This window comes from Phocoena phocoena, chromosome 12, assembly GCF_963924675.1.
Source record: "Phocoena phocoena chromosome 12, mPhoPho1.1, whole genome shotgun sequence".
NCBI lineage: Eukaryota > Metazoa > Chordata > Mammalia > Artiodactyla > Phocoenidae > Phocoena > Phocoena phocoena.
In genome coordinates this window covers 26,696,843-26,713,237 of record NC_089230.1, presented here as the reverse complement: position 1 = coordinate 26,713,237, position 16,395 = coordinate 26,696,843, and the positions used below count along the sequence as shown (strand labels likewise).

Sequence of the window (16,395 nt, the reverse complement as noted above, 5' to 3'; positions counted from 1 at the left end):
TGTTATTCATTTCTAATCTCATAGCGTTTTGGTCAGAAAAGGTGCTTGATATGATTTCCATTTTCTTAAATTTACCAAGGCTTGATTTGTGACCCAGGGTGTGATCTATCCTAGAGAATGTTCCATGTGCACTTGAGAAGAAAGTGTAATCTGCTGTTTTCGGATGGAATGTCCCATAAATATCAATTAAATCTATTTGGTCTATTGTGTCATTTTAAGCTTGTGTTTCCTTATTAATTTTCTGTCTGGATGATCTGTCCATTGGTGTAAGTGAGGTGTTAAAGTCCCCCACTACCACCGTTTTACTGTCAATTTCCTCTTTTATAGGTGTTAGCATTTGCCTTACGTACTGAAGTGCTCCTATGTTGGGTGCATATATATTTATAATTGTTGTATCTTCTTCTTGGATTGATCCCTTGATCATTATGTAGTGTCCTTCTTTGTCTCTTGCAACATTCTTTATTTTAAAGTCTCTTTTATCTGATATGAGTATTGCTACTCCAGCTTTCTTTTGATTTCCATTTGCATGGAATATCTTTTTCCATCCCCTCACTTTCAGACTATATGTGTTCCTAGGTATGAAGTGGGTCCCTTGTAGACAGCATATATATGGGTCTTGTTTTTGTATCCATTCAGCGAGCCTGTGTCCTTTGGTTGGAGCATTTAATCCATTCACATTTAAGGTAATTATCCACATGTATGTTGCTGTCACCATTTTCTTAATTGTTTCTGCATTTGTTTTTGTAAGTCCTCTTCTTGTCTTGTGTTTCCCACTTAGAGAAGTTTCTTTAGCATTTGTGGGGCTGAGTTCCCTCCCTGTTGATTGTTTTGCCTGAGGAACCCAGCACTGGAGGCTACAGGCTCTTTGGTGGGGCTCATGGCAGCCCTGAGGAGGGCTCCTGCCAAGGAGCACTTCCGGGAACTTCTTCTGCCAGTGTCCTTGCCCTCATGGTGAGACAAAGCCACCCCCCACCTCTGCAGGAGACCCTCCAACACTAGCAGGTAGGTCTGGTTCAGTCTCCTATGGGGTCACTGCTCCTTCCCCCTGGGTCCTGATGTGCACACTACTTTGTGTGCCCTCCAAGAGTGGAGTCTCTGTTTCCCCCAGTCCTGTCGAAGTCCTGCAATCAAATCCCGCTAGGCTTCAAAGTCTGAAGTCTGTCTCATATGCTTTCATTACCAGACTAGTTCCAACAATAATATTTGTCCATATAGGCAAAGAAATAGTTATTTCAAACTGACATTGGATCACCCTTCAAACCCTTAAATTAACACTTAGCTGCAAAATAGATTACTTCTCAATAATATTCACATCAGTAGCATTATTTGTTACGTGGTCCATTATGGAGTTCTCAATATGATACATACACTCAGATCCCTACATTAACTGGTTCTTCAAAGGAATCTGGGAACTCCTCCTCCTTTTGCTGGACCCCCAGGTTGGGAAGCCTGACGTGGGGCTCAGAACCTTCACTCCAGTGGGTGGGCTTCTGTGGTATGACTGTTCTCCGGTTTTTGAGACACCTACCCAGCAGTTATGGGATTTGATTTTACTGTGATTGCGCCCCTCCTACAGTCTCATTGTGGCTTCTCCTTTGTCTTTGGATGTGGGGTATCTTTTCTGGTGAGTTCCAGTGTCTTCCTGTTGATGACTGTTCAGCAGTTAATTGTGATTCTGGTGCTTTTGCAAGAGGGAGTGCTCGCACGTCCTTCAATTCTGCCATCTTGACCCAATCTCCCCGAAATATTTTCTAATATAAGTAACCTGGTCAAACCCACTTCCAAAGAAGGATAAGGTAAATCACCCCAATCAAGACCTATCGCAGCCTTCACAAGTGTGAGCTACAGAAGCTGCTACTCTAAGGACACGAAGAGTTATAGTGACTGACGCAGAACCACAGGCACTAGAAGCTTGCCTTTCTCTATGCAGTAGAGCATGGGCAGCAAATTCCAGTGATTTCAGGGAGTGAGTGGAAAAGGTGAGTGAGTGAAGCAGGATGAATGGGACTGTAATTGACCTCTTAAATGGTAGCATCCAGTTGGCTCAGGAGATTGCTGCTTTTGGAGAATGCAGTTACGAATTCCCCATCCCTTTAATTTTTCAAGAGTAGTTAAGGATTTGGATTTTTATGTGAATTCTCCTTATTTTTCATTTGACGCTTTATAAACTTTATTTTTCAACTGAAATACTCTACCTTTCCATCCATTTTGTCCATCTTTTCCTTTATTTTCCTTAAAACTGTATTATACTTATGTGACGTCCTTACCTGGGAACTACAACATGAGAATCACCTTGGGGAATACCTCTATTGGCTGATTTTAGCTCTTATGTCACTTTTTCCTGCTCCTTAGAATGTCTAGTAATCTTTAATACATCTGAATGACACATTGCAGAGGCTCAGGATAATATCTTTCCAAAGTTTTTGTGTTATTTTCACCTACGTAACAGTTAAATTATCAGTGTATGATCTTGATCTTATCAAGGCATACTTTTATTGCAGCTTTGTTTTAGTTTTGCCTTTACTTGTAAAGCATGGGCTCTATACTCTCAACTAGATGCTTTGTGGACCACAGTCTGGGCTCAAAGTCCAACATCTTATCCCTGCATTATTTATTCTCTGGAATACCTGCAGACTTGTCAGCCTTCCAAAAGATGCTCTCTGCCACTTCTGGTCCTGATCTCCTAATCAGCAAGGGAACTTACCTTGATAAAGTTTATTTAAGCCATGTAGGTTTCATCCAAAACCCAATTTTAATCAAATATTGGGACTGGAATTTGTGTTTATTCAGGACATGCTTACTCCTCGTTCACACCGTCGAGGAGGTGCCCTAGGGCTCAAGGGAAATACGCAGGCAGAATCCTGGGGCTCACTTGTCAAGGCTCCCCCTTCTCCAACACCCTGTCCCTCATATTCCAGCTGTCTTAGGATCCTGAACACTGATCCCTGCCGGTGCTGCCCAGGGAGAAGCCACCTCCTTGGGCTGCAGCCAGAAAAATGACCTTAGTGAAAAAAGAAGAGGTGAAGGTGGGACTCAGCTCTAGTACCTCCCCTCTCAAGGATGGCAGCCCTCACATGATTGCTGTTTAATGCCTGCAAACAGTTGTTTTATATATTTTGGTGGTTTCCTTTGATAAGTTGTAAAATGTGCTTTCCCAAGAAGAGATTATCTCAGATTTACAGCGATTTATAGCAGTATCAAGACCATTTACTCCCTCACAGCCAGCACAGAAGGTTCAACTCTCTTCATTTTTAAATGTTGGCAACAAATTCTTCTCTTTTTTTAAAATCACTGAGTGGTCTTTTAAACATATGAACTTAATTATGTGTACAAACTCACGCATAATAAGAGAAATACTAACTCAAACGACCCCAATATACCATTTTTCATCTACACATTTAGCAAAAGTACAAATCTGATAAATACACTTGTTTGGAGAGACTTTGTGAAAGCAGGTAGCTTCATGTATTGCCAGTGGGAATGTCAATTGATATCATCCCTACAGAAGGCAACATGCAATATGAATCTATTCCACTTCTGGGAATTTATCCTACACATATATTTGCACACATGCAAAATGGCAGAGGTACAATGGTGTCTTGTGTTAATTTGCATTTTTTGGCTACCTAGTGAGGTTACTTACCTTTTCATAGGATTTGACCATTTTTCTGTTTCTCTTGCTTATCAGTCTGTAGGAGTTATTTTTGTTTGTTTTGTTTTTTTGCATATTCGACAAATTGATCCTTTTGCAGCACTAGTATTAAGTATTCTCTCCCTATCTAGCATTTGCCATGTTTATGGTGGATTTTTTTTTAAGGTGAACAAAAACTTGAATTTTTAATGAAACCAAATTGGTCAATGTTTGCCTATAAGCCTTTGGGGCTTATAGGTCCCTTTCTGGCTTAAGAAAGCCTCTCTTTCCTGGAGTATATACCTATATTCTCCTAGCTTCTCTCTTACTATTTTCTGGTTTTATTTTTTTTATATTCACCTTATGACAGACTAATTCATGTTAAAGTAATTTAAATTAGCTCAGAATAGCTAATATGAGTGGTTTCCTCTCATAGCCAACTTTCTTAGTCCAGCAACAGTTGATTAAATACTTCAGTTCTGTGCTGTCTTCTTTCACTACCATGTTTACTACCATCAGAGCACCAGCTAAAGGCAAGCTGCCAGCTCACTCTGAGATAAGTATTTTCCTAGACTACACATTATCTAGGCTAGAAAATAGAGTGAAGTGTTTTAGTTTGAAAGGCTTTTCAACTAAAGATCCTGCTGAGCTTACGGCTTCATCTGGAAGCAAGAGTAAAGGAAGAGAGTTAATGCCAGTGATGGATTTAATTAAATGAAACATTTGATCCTACCAACGAGAACTAGAAAACAAGGTTTTATAAAAAGAATTGAAAAAAAAAATTGAGAGTTGTCACCATCTCTGAGTATGAAAGACTGAGACAAAGAGAGCTCAAAACAGAGAGATTTATGGCATCACTTTGACATGGGAAGAGATCTGTGTACACAGTCAGTTGCCAGTAATTCTTGAACTGGATACTAAAGCTATATTGCTTTGGATGGTATTCCAAGACCTACCAGTATGGGGATGGCACCAGCTGAGATGGACAACATATTTTTAAAGTGTGTGTGTGTGTGTGTGTGTGTGTGTGTGTGTGTGTGTGTGAGAGAGATACATTTAAATATGTAAATTTGATAGAGACTAGCCAAAATGAGATGCAGACCAGAACCTATAAGGCATCATTTCCCATCCTCTAAAGCACTGTAAAAAGTGACTGGGGACACTGCATCTAACTCTGACCCACATGGGTAGTAAGTGGTAGTGATGAAGTAACAATGCAGGTGAGCCTGACACTTTTCACCACAATAATGTTGATGATATTGATGCTGACAATGTCAACAAAACTGTAGTACGAATGAAAAACAGCCATTCATCTGGTCTGAAGAGATATCTTGACTTCCTGAGCTAAGAGATAATCTTTTCTTGGGAAAGCACACGTTACAACTTATCAAAGGAAACCAACAAGTTTCATGGAAAAAAAAACATGAAAATGTATCTTATTTCTCTGATTGTGAGAAGTTATTTTAAAAAGTAATCTAAAGCAAACCAATTTGTAGAAAATAAATATATTAACCAGATGACCATCTTCATTTTAGGGCATGAAAACCAGCACATTAATACAATCACAAGTGCAAGATGTTCTTTAAATAAAGGAAACAAAACATAAATGTCCTTAGAGTTATGTGAAGAGTACTTACTGGAAACCTAACTACAGTGACATCTGTCTTTGTGGCCTCAACCAGGAAATCCATCCAGAAGTCCACAAGTTCCTGCTTGGCCACGGGCTGTTCTGAAGTCAGTTTCACAAAATGCTTATATATCAAAATTGTCTCTACAATAGACTTGAGGTACCTAAAAAAATCAAAAGATATAAGACACATAATAGGCAAATGTAGAACCACCTGTTCCATCTATCCCAGTTTTACTCTGTAAATGTAATTTAAATATGGCATTAATAATTATGCATGCCAAGTCACTAAACTTTATTATTTGTTATATGTCATGTACTATCACATGTTATCTCACTTAAATCTCACAAAAATTCAGTAAAGTAGGCCATTTTACCTCCATTGTAAAGATGAGGAAACAGGTTTAGACAGCTTGAGTAACTTGGACTGAACAATACACCTACTTAAAACATGACTTTTAAAGTAATGCCTATTCTATTCAAGAAAGTGGTTAATGCATTTGCTTTAAAATATGCTCCCTTGAGAAAGCTTTTCTAAGTAGACCGATCATAAGGGATATTATTTTGCTCTAAAGTAACTCAGCTCATATATATCATACAAATATCCTCAAACCTTAAGACAGATGGTGCCTCAAAGGAAAAAGTCAGGAAAAAATGAGGAGCAAGATAATTATATGAGATAATGGGTAAGCAAGCACTTTGTAAACTATAGACATGGAAGTTAACATTAAGCTAATGGAAACAAAGCATTGTTTTGTGGTTGTTATTACTATTGCATAAAATAACGTCTGTTTTTTTGTCAACAGAGGCCAAGACACCTCAGACCAAAGCTCTTTATAACCATGCTTCAGTCTCCTCTTCGGCCATCATCGGAATGGTCACATAAAGAAATAACCAACTTGACTGCATGTAAATGTGTACATTTATTGGTTCAGTTATCTTCATGCCATTTGCTGAACGCCTGCCGTCGACATTGCTACTGACAGTACAGCCCTGTCCTCAAGCTGCACATGGTGTTGAGGAGACAGAAATGTAACAGGTATTATAGCACCATGAAATAAATGCCCACAGAGCTGTAACTCACAGAGATACGACTAACAAAAGTCATACAGTCAGTATCAATAGAGATATGACTGAAGAACGACGGAAACACGAAAGAAGAAAATTTCCGGAGATGAAAGAATCACAGTGTATGTAACAGCATCCACCATCGTCTCTCTGGGTGTGGGGAAGGGTTTTAGGCCAGCATGTGATTTCTGAGCTGATGTGATTTGCGAGTGTTCCCCAGGTGGAGAAGAGGGCTGGAAGACGATGCTCAGTGTGTGCTGAGACACAATGGCATGACATCAGAAACTGGCATGTTCAGAGTAAATAGAGAGCAGCATAAACCTAGGGGTGTGACAAGAGCTGAGGTTTAATGACTAAGGGAAAATCTTGTTTGCCACGCCAAGGAGGTGGACTTTATCCCTTAGGCTGTGAGGAGTCATTAATCTACGCTGATTTAAAGATTTCAGTGGAGGGGAAGGGTCAAACATGCATTTTAGAAAGATCACTATGAGAGCAATGCTGGGGAGGATTTGCTAATAAAGGAGATCTGAATGTGAGGAAATGTTTTAAGAAGCCATGAAGGTCTACCATGGTGGGAATTTCCTCAAATGGTCCCTCTGATGAAAAGAAGTCAGTGGCCTGAGCTCTGAGTGCTCTGAGCTTTTCTTGATATCACAGTTAACCTTTAAAAGTCTTTACAGCTAATGGTCAATCATTACATGTGATGCACGATAAAATTAGCATTCAAAAACAGTCCTGGGCTTCCCTGGGGGCGCAGTGGTTGAGAGTCCGCCTGCCGATGCAGGGGACACGGGTTCGTGCCCCGGTCTGGGAAGATCCCACATGCCGTGGAGCGGCTGGGCCCGTGAGCCATGGCCGCTGAGCCTGCGCGTCCGGAGCCTGTGCTCCGCAACGGGAGAGGCCACAACAGTGAGAGGCCCGTGTACCGCAAAAAAAAAAAAACAAAAAAAAAACAGTCCTAAATGCAGATGGAATTTTGTTTTCATCTCTCCAGTTACCACATCCATAGTGATGAGACCTGGGTACATCCCAAGAAAAATCTGAAATTAGAAAAACACACATAATATAGGAAACATCTAAATGTGTCAGTAAACCCTGAGTAAAAAGAAGTGAAAATCAAGAATGAGAATTCCAAAAGTGAGATTAGATCACGAAGGAAACAAAGGGCACGTGTTTGCAGCAGGGGCTGGGAAGGCTGAGATGGAAGCTTGTGAATCTGCTGATTAGAGTTGCAGGTGTAAAATTCGAGGCCTTTGCATGATTCAAGTGGGTGACACTGCCCAACCTAGGCTAGCAGGTTGGTCAGTGTGATGGAAAAGCTAAGCTTGGTGGCTGGTGGACATACCTGTGTCCAAAGCCATCAGAACCTACATATAACACATTTTATTTACGAGCATCAATCACTTTTTCCTCTAGATTCTGCATTTTATTCTCTAAGCAAATAAAATCCCCTAATTGTCAGTTCAACAGATTTAACAATTTAGAAACAAGTGATAGGAGCTTTTATCAAAAATAACTGTACGAACACCTAACAATTTACTATTACCATGCAGGTGTCTTCAGTTTAAAAAGCTTTTCAGATGCTTGAATGACTCTCAAGTGGTCATTGGCCAGGACACTTGCTCCCAGGAAAAATCCAACTTCCCAGTAGCTCTGGAGCTTTTCCAAGTTTCCCTTTTTACCAAGAAGGCTACTGAGCTTCACCCCTAGAAGATAAAAAGGAAGAATAACTTTACAACACATGGCAGGCAGGCAGAGCTGACGTTTTATTAAAAAGCAAAACTAAGCTTTCATTCCTCCTTTCAGATTAAAATAGTTTTGTTGAGTTTCTGATTCTAAAAAGGGCTTAAGTTCACTGTAAAAAAAAAAAGCAGACTAATCAGAAAGGTACACAGAAGCAAGTGAAAATTTCCCTCAATTTGAAAACCACAAAATAACTGTCAGTGTCACACTGATGTACATCATTCTAGAATTTTTATATATGCATATATGCATAAATGAAAAGATGATAACACTCAACCTCTTGCTGTGTAACCTTCTTTCCCTTACTATATCATGGATTCTTTAATTACTTGAAAGGGAAATACACAGAAATTCTATCCATCAGGTGAAGTATAAATGTATACAGCATATATAGTTTACAAGAGTAAAATGCTATAATAATTATGCAAAAACACTTATACACTTACAAAGTTAAAGAAATAAGGAAACTGACAAATAACACTGTCTTGAATACTGTGGCTTTGTAACAAGACTTGAAATCAGGTCATGTAAATCCTCCAACTTTGTTCTTTTTTAACATTGTTTTGTTACTTCTGGGTTCTTTGCATTTCATTCTAACTTTTTATCTCTACTCTACCTTGTATTATTTTTGCATTTGGAAGGATTTGTTTGCTTAAAAATATATATATCTCTGTAGAATTGCCACTAACATCCATAACATATGACAGGAAAGTTACTAAATGTCAGGAAGGTTATCTGAGATTTGGGAGTAAGGTAAAAATGTGGAACATGTCATTTCAATATCATATGCAGGCATAAGGCCACTCTAGGACTGTCCGGGGAAAGTGTAGCTAAGTTCATCTCACTATTTATTAACGATCTTAGAGAAGTTTACCTGTTAACTTGTATAATATGTTTTTGTTCAGGAGAGATGTAAATAATTTCTGCCTACTTAAACAGTGAATCCCTAAGATTTATAACCTGTTGGACATAAACAAGCTTTTTAAAACAATCAAACTTGGATATCTGATTCTAACATTTCTTTCTTCAATTATGAATACCCTAGCTTCTTAAATAAACTTTAAACGGGACATAGCCTCTTACTGTTTCCATGTTAACTGAATTAAATAGAATAATATTTTATATTTTCTGAGAGTCATAAATTTATCTTTTTTGAAAATTATACTTTAACAAAACAAAACAGCCTTTAAAAACCTTTATGCTGGGCTTCCCTGGTGGCGCAGTGGTTGAGAGTCCGCCTGCCGATGCAGGGGACACGGGATCGTGCCCCAGTCTGGGAAGATCCCACATGCCATGGAGTGGCTGGGCCTGTGAGCCATGGCCACTGAGCCTGCGCGTCCGGAGCCTGTGCTCCGCAACGGGAGAGGCCACAACAGTGAAAGGCCCGCATACCGCAAAAAAACAAAACAAAGAAAACCCCACAAACTTTATGCTGCTTTTTATCATATAATTCCACTTAAGCCAAGAAACTTCTAGGAAGAAGTCCATCTGGGAATTCTTCACATTTTGAGATGATAAATTAAAAAGAACGGCTTTGCCACCTTAAAATTTCATGAAATGAGAAAAATTACACGTGTGTATGCAACAACATCCATGATCTCCTATCTGGACATAAAAAATACAACAAATACAAATGGAAGAAGAAAGTGCAGGGGGGAAATCAGACACTAAAAATGTGTCTCTATCAACCTCAGTTGAAAATGAATTCTCTTTTTTGTGTCATACTTGGGAACAATGAATGCAGAACTGATCTAGCGCCAAACCATTTAAACATTTAAATAGGGACTATGAAAGTGTTTAATAGTGAAATTACAATATTAGTTTTAAAATAAAATTTCAGGTTTATTCATGCTTCCCAGAAGTTCATTCTATGAGGGTGATATTAACGTTAGCCTTGGCATAAATTTGTCACATGATTGTTACCCTAAGCCATTCAGCATTCAGACAAAAATTTTTTTTTTTAATGGCAAATAGTATTTTACTATATGGATGCGTCATTTTAATTTCCCTAAATGCAGATGGTGGCTGCTTTTTATTACTATAAACATTCTTATACACGTCGCTTTGTGCGCTTGTTCAATTACTTCTTTGTAATAAAGTCCTAAACCTGGACTTGTTAGGGACAGAAGATATGCCCATTTTAAGTGCTGATATTACGGACACTATCATGTCCTTTCATCTTTGCCAATATGATGGAGGAAAAAGGAAACACTGTCTTTTTAAACCACTTATTTCACATTCACCATATCAGGTGGCACACGTCCAGCCATCCCACCATTAGGGATGCTGGTTGGATCACTGACAGCTGGATCCCTCGAGGGAATATATACAATGAATTGTATGGGAACGTTTGTTCCTTTGTTATTAACAAGCAATCTGTGGGTGAGCTTTGGTATCATGTAAATATGGCAAATGAAAATTTAAAAAAATAAGCATCTTAATGGTTTTAGTTCTAATTGATGATCCTTGTCAGAACCATTATTTTAATATCACTAGCATTATCAACTTTATCATTCCTTCTACTTTATTAGCTAGCATTCTTTTGAAGAATACATTCTCCTGAAGAATATACAGTTAGTATGTAGCATGTCTTAAGAAGAGCTTTACCTCCTCAACTGGATGAACTATAGTATCCCTTTGAAAGGAAGGGAAAGTACTGAGTTTTTTTCCTTATAATTTTCAATTTTCTAAGAATTTGGTCACTTCCATAGATGGCAAGTGAGTTGTTTTGTGGTTGGTGACGCGTTTTGTTTTAGTTTTGATTTCTTTTTCTTGATTATCCTTTTAGACTCATGGATTTTTATATTCAGTAATACAAATTTTATTTTAATAGCTCCCTGAAAATAAGATTCAAATAGCGGTTTGTCTCAGTTCCAATCACACTGTTCTTTTATTACATCATCATCTCATAAAGTGTCTCATGGTTGAAAAATTCCACAGAAGATGGGAGAATCATCTTTTATTTAGCTGAAGTTTGAATATTAATTTTAAGGCTTGTGAAGCTGAAAAAAGGATAAAGATGTAAGAAGCGGTACTGTGTTTTTAAATCCTAGTTCTAAATAGTACAAACATCAGTGATTATTCAAAAACTGGGGAATTAAAACACAGATCATGAAGCAATTAGTCATAACCTCAAACAAACACACAACTAGAATTAAGAGTCTTTGGGCAACAGATTATGACAGCTAAGAACTGTCCTTACATTAGAGTTCTTAAAGTTACGATGATATGTTTGGAAAGCCTCAGATTTAGTGATCTTCTTATGACATCTTAATCTTTAACTGCTTATCATTTATGAATAAATCAAATTGCAAAATACAACTAAAGAAAAGATTTTATAAATTAAAGTCTGATTACTATCAGAACTCAGGAACTCAGAATAATTTGTATATTTGCGGGGGACCAATAATAAAAAAAGTGGGAGAAGATATAAATTACTAAAAATTTTGATTAAAAAGAGAATGCAACTTATATTTTTAAATATGCCAGATATGTTATCAATCTTTTTTTATTACATACTATTACTAATAAAATTATTATATTAAAATATTCATTTATTTAGTCAAACTATTTTCCTTGAAAATCCCTTTAACTCTATTTTACCATATAAATATTAACTTTAGGTCAACCTATGTTGGTTAGCATAATTTGTGATTGAGTAGAATCTAAATTAGTGAGTTTTAATTGCCTTTTAGTTTTTAAGGACATATAATTTAGAGTGTATATCACAGTATTTTAGAAGCCTAAAACTTAGCTCTTATGGGAACTAAAAATTTATTGTCAAGTCAGATTTTAAGTCTGTGTATGTTTTGCAATTTCCAAAATTAAAAATTCAACTTCAAATGCTTTCAAATGTTTGTTCAACATGTATTATGAATCAGCTCTTCTTGGAAAAAATTGAAGTGTGTTTCCTTTACAAAGTTACATTAATCACAGTTCCTCAAACCTCAGAGTGCCGACCATCCTTTTTCTTTCCCCCAGCTTTTGAAAGGTATAATTGACATAGCACTGTGTAAGTTTAAGGCGCACAATGTGTTGATTTGATACACTTATATCTGGCAAAATGATCACACTGTAGCCTTAGCTCACACCTCCAACATGTCATATAATTTCCACTTCTTTTTTGTGGTGAGAACATTTAAGATCTACTGACCATTTTAATCTACATTTAACTTAAAAATGAGAATTTAGAATAGGTACATTTCAAACCACTATGTTACTGCTCTACTTACACATGCAAATCAGTGTCAAATTCTGTGATGATCTGCACGCTTCAACCTCAAGTTCAAGAACAGAGCAATACAAATCATTTTTAGATCACTGATGCATAAGGAGTTTTGGCTAGTGTAGAGTTTTTTAAATAACCTTAGATGCAGAATTTTATTATAATTATAATTTAATTATAATAAATAATTATTTATAATAAAATAATTATATTTATGAAAAGTGTATATTTTACTGATTTCATTTTCCAACTAAAAATATTATTTCAAATAAAACTTTGTGCATTGAATACCACTGCAATCCAGCAGCAACAACCATTGTATCATTCTTTTAGTCTGCGTCTTTTAAAACGTACTTAATACTCAAACGTTACTTGCCTCAAAGATTTCCCAGAACATCATATAAGGCCATTGTATTAGTCTTTCCCAAATAATGTAAAAAAAAGTCCAGGGCTCATTTTTTCTTATGACAAATTAAACAAAACATTTCTCCAGTTAAAAATCTTAAAGGAAAAGTTTCTTCTACAATTCATAGCTTAACTAAGATAAATTTTTTTCCTCTACGAAAAATATGGCAAACTATTTCTATGTCTGTAGTAAAAACTCCTGCAAGAGTTGTAAAGGGTCTCTGAAAGAGAGGGGTTAGACACTCAAAAGAGAGCAAAATCTGATTACCTTAGATAGTATTCAATATCTAGAACCTTAAAAAATGTTATCAAAGCCAGAACCAAGGAAATCACACAGAATTTGTTCACTGAGATATCCTAATCTTCAAAAATTCCAAAGAAGGGTCAGCATATGAGACAATGACCACTGATAAAAGGGAAAAAAGCACATTCTGTCAATGGCTACAATTCAGAGATGGTCTCTGAGGAGACCAGTCACTGCCAAGACTGCCATCTGCTTGACCTGTTGTTCTAGGGGTTTGGGAGGCTCCACCTCCGACAAAACTGAAATCATACGGGCAGGTGTACAAGAAACAGAAACAGGAAATATCAGAGTTTCCTTCCTCCCTTTCTTTCTTTCTTTCTTTCAGCCCCAGGAAAGCAAAATCAATCTAAGATAGGAAACTTCCCTGATGTTCCACAAAACACTACCTTATTTGGCAGTTGAGGGCTGAATGCAGAGCCCATATTTTTAATTAGTTTGAGCTGGAATTAAAAATATCAGGTAAAATAAACTAAAAACTGAACTACAACCCAGTGTCAGGATTTTGCACAACAATATGAAACATTAAATAAGGAGATGTAATTTGTTTTTTAGGAAGTCAGATGGGACAGAAAGCAAAGGGACTATCTATCAAAGATTCTTTTTCTTTGTATCGCTCGGTACAGTTTCTTGATTTCCATGGAAAGCGTCAAGCTGTAATTACCAACTTTTCGGAGCTCAAAGGAAGATTCGAACTGGTGCCCAGATGCCAGGAGGAGGACCGCATAATTAATTCCTGACTGTAGTGTTGGCTCAGATTCAAATGCCTTTTTGAACCTATAAAAAAACACACACACACACACACAAATGTACAAGTTTACTTTTTCAGTCATGAAAGTTTGAGTTTGCAATAGCTTCTGTTTGCATAACTCCAAGGCCCGAGCAAGTAAAAATATTCCACGGCTTTCACCCCAGAATCTAGTGTGCTATTAGGATTTAATGCTTAAGTGACTGTATACCCTCACCCTCAGCAACATGGCATTCCCCTCACTTACCTCAGCCTCATCATAGCATCTCCAGTCTTTAAAAAAATCCTCTCTTCAAAGTCTTCCAGAAATGTGAGAGAGCGTGTGTGTGTGCGCAAACAGTGAAAATTTAAAGATAAGAACCCTGTACATATTTTAAGTAGTTTTTAAAAGATTCAAAAATACACAAAGCAAATATATATATATATATATATATACACACAAAACAATGAGGAAGATCATTCATGTAACATACTGAAACAATCACTTCCATAAGAGTGATATAGAAATGCAATAAAGAATGTCAGCTGCAGTAAGAAATTAAGGAAAACAGAGATTGTGCCTGTGCATATACTAATTTTGGCTCAAAGAGAATGAGAACACTTTTCCGAATATGCATGAAACTGAATATCAACCTTTCAAAACGTTTCACAATTTGAGAAGACTTCAGTGTTTGTACATCCCCTGTATTTTCAAGGTAACACTTCCTAGGTTCCATTCAAGGGTCTCCTCACATACGTCATTTAACAGGCAACAATATTCAATATTATTTCATTTAAGAGCATGAAGAAGAACAAAATTAAAATAAATGCCCTAGTGACTAACAGAAACTGAGCCAAACATGAAAAATGAAATAGCTATTTAAAAAAATCAGATCAAGGAAAATATAAAGACTAAATACCTAATGAATAACCATTTAACGATACAAAAAAAAAGGATACCTAGGGAAAAACACATTAAAATTCCAAGATAGAGGCATTCTTATTAAAATCATTAACTGTGAAACTGAAAGGTGTGAATTGCCAAAATGGCAGCCAGCACAATAACGTACATTAGAGTATATTCTTGGCTTTTATATACACCTGAAGTTTTCCATAATTTAAAATGGTAAGGTAAACTTCAGAAGAAAAGTACATCTCTTCTGAATATTGAGAATCATGTGCCCTTTTTAAGGGTCTTACTTTTTAAGCAAAACAAGTGTCTCTGAAAGGAAACAAAAACCAAATAACTATTAATCTTAACTAGTTGGCTCGAATAGTTATGTATGTGAAATAAGAAAAAAATATTTCCAACTGCATCACTGTTGCTGATTAAAAAGCATTTTTATCTCTCCAGAAGTACAGTTGTTTCCCAAATCTAAAATGGAAAAAGCATGCACCCAGACTGCTGATATCCAAAGCAGGTCATATCAAGGAAAGACATGATTTGTAAGTCTTAGACTCATATAAGACCCAAAGGTCTTTGTGTTTGTTCAGAGGCAAGTAGAAGGTCCCAGCAAAAAAAGATATAGGAGAAGAGAGGAGTTAATACCTTTCTTTCTACCAATACTTTATAGTTTCCACAAATTCATATCAAGATACATAATATTTTTCAACAAATAAATTCTTTCATTTCTCCTGAAAGAAAAGAACATGGAATAGTTCTCTTCAACATATTCAAAGGAAGATGCAGAAAGCAAGATAACACCAAACCAACCAATAAATATTGACTAAGTGCTTCCTATGTGTCAAACTAACCAAAATGAACAGTTGGGCTTATAGCTGTTTTTCTGTTACCATGAACAATACATTTAAGAATATTTTAACCAAAATATAGATGCAATAAATTAATAATTTATACTTTTTATGGCTCACAGAACTCCATAATAATAAGCTGGGTATCAAGGAGAAAGTCTTAAGGAAGTGGAAATTCTCACACACTGTAAAAGTACATTAGTATAGTATTTCTCGGCAGAAATTTGCCAATACCTATCAAAAATTGTAAAATATTTAAAAAAGCAATTCATACCTATTGACACAAGATTTCCATATCTATGGGTTTATACTAAGAAAAAACATTAAATACGTAATCAGAAATTTTGTTACAAGAATATTTGTTACAAAATGAAACAGTACTTCCTAAGTTTCCCACAATATTATAAAATGGAATATGGAATAAAATGTATTCCGAATGTTGGAAAGCTATGTAACTGTTTAAATTAGAAGAATAGTCAATGTCAGGGGAAAACCTGAGTTTCTAGGTAAGATATAATAGTCTACTTGGGAGCCATCACTCCTGCTACAACAACTAGGTGGGAAAAAGGATACACATCAAAAACATATTTTTATAGATGCTGGAGATCTATGGAAGCAACAGCATAACAAAATCACTGAAATAAAATTCCGAACAGGGAAGTGTCCTACCAAGGAGAGCTGAATTGCTTTTGTCGCTATAGGGGCATTTGCTGATTCCAACCATAATATTAAGCGTAGGCTTGGCACAGGCAGAGAAACTCTACCTATTTGAAACGCTACCAGGGAAAAGAGAAACAAGTGGATTTCCTGATAGTTGCATGGGATGGCATGACAGGGTGAAACCTGGAGGAACCGCAAATGTGCAGCCGGTTTTCTCCACAGGACATTTGTTGAATGCTGACTATATGAGCAGTTG

General features: G+C 36.7%; 1 protein-coding gene across 1 annotated transcript in view; it reads right to left on the bottom strand.

Annotated features, from left to right (window-relative positions):
* The window catches only part of MAP3K5 (mitogen-activated protein kinase kinase kinase 5), a 216,462-nt gene that overhangs the window by 84,937 nt on the left and 115,130 nt on the right, over positions 1-16,395 (bottom strand). Inside the window, exons 8-10 of the mRNA XM_065889145.1 lie at positions 13,665-13,777; positions 7,873-8,032; positions 5,269-5,422 (exon numbers count right to left, since the gene is read on the bottom strand). Of these exons, the coding sequence (XP_065745217.1) occupies positions 5,269-5,422; positions 7,873-8,032; positions 13,665-13,777 (427 nt within the window). The remainder of the gene's footprint in view (positions 1-5,268; positions 5,423-7,872; positions 8,033-13,664; positions 13,778-16,395) is intronic.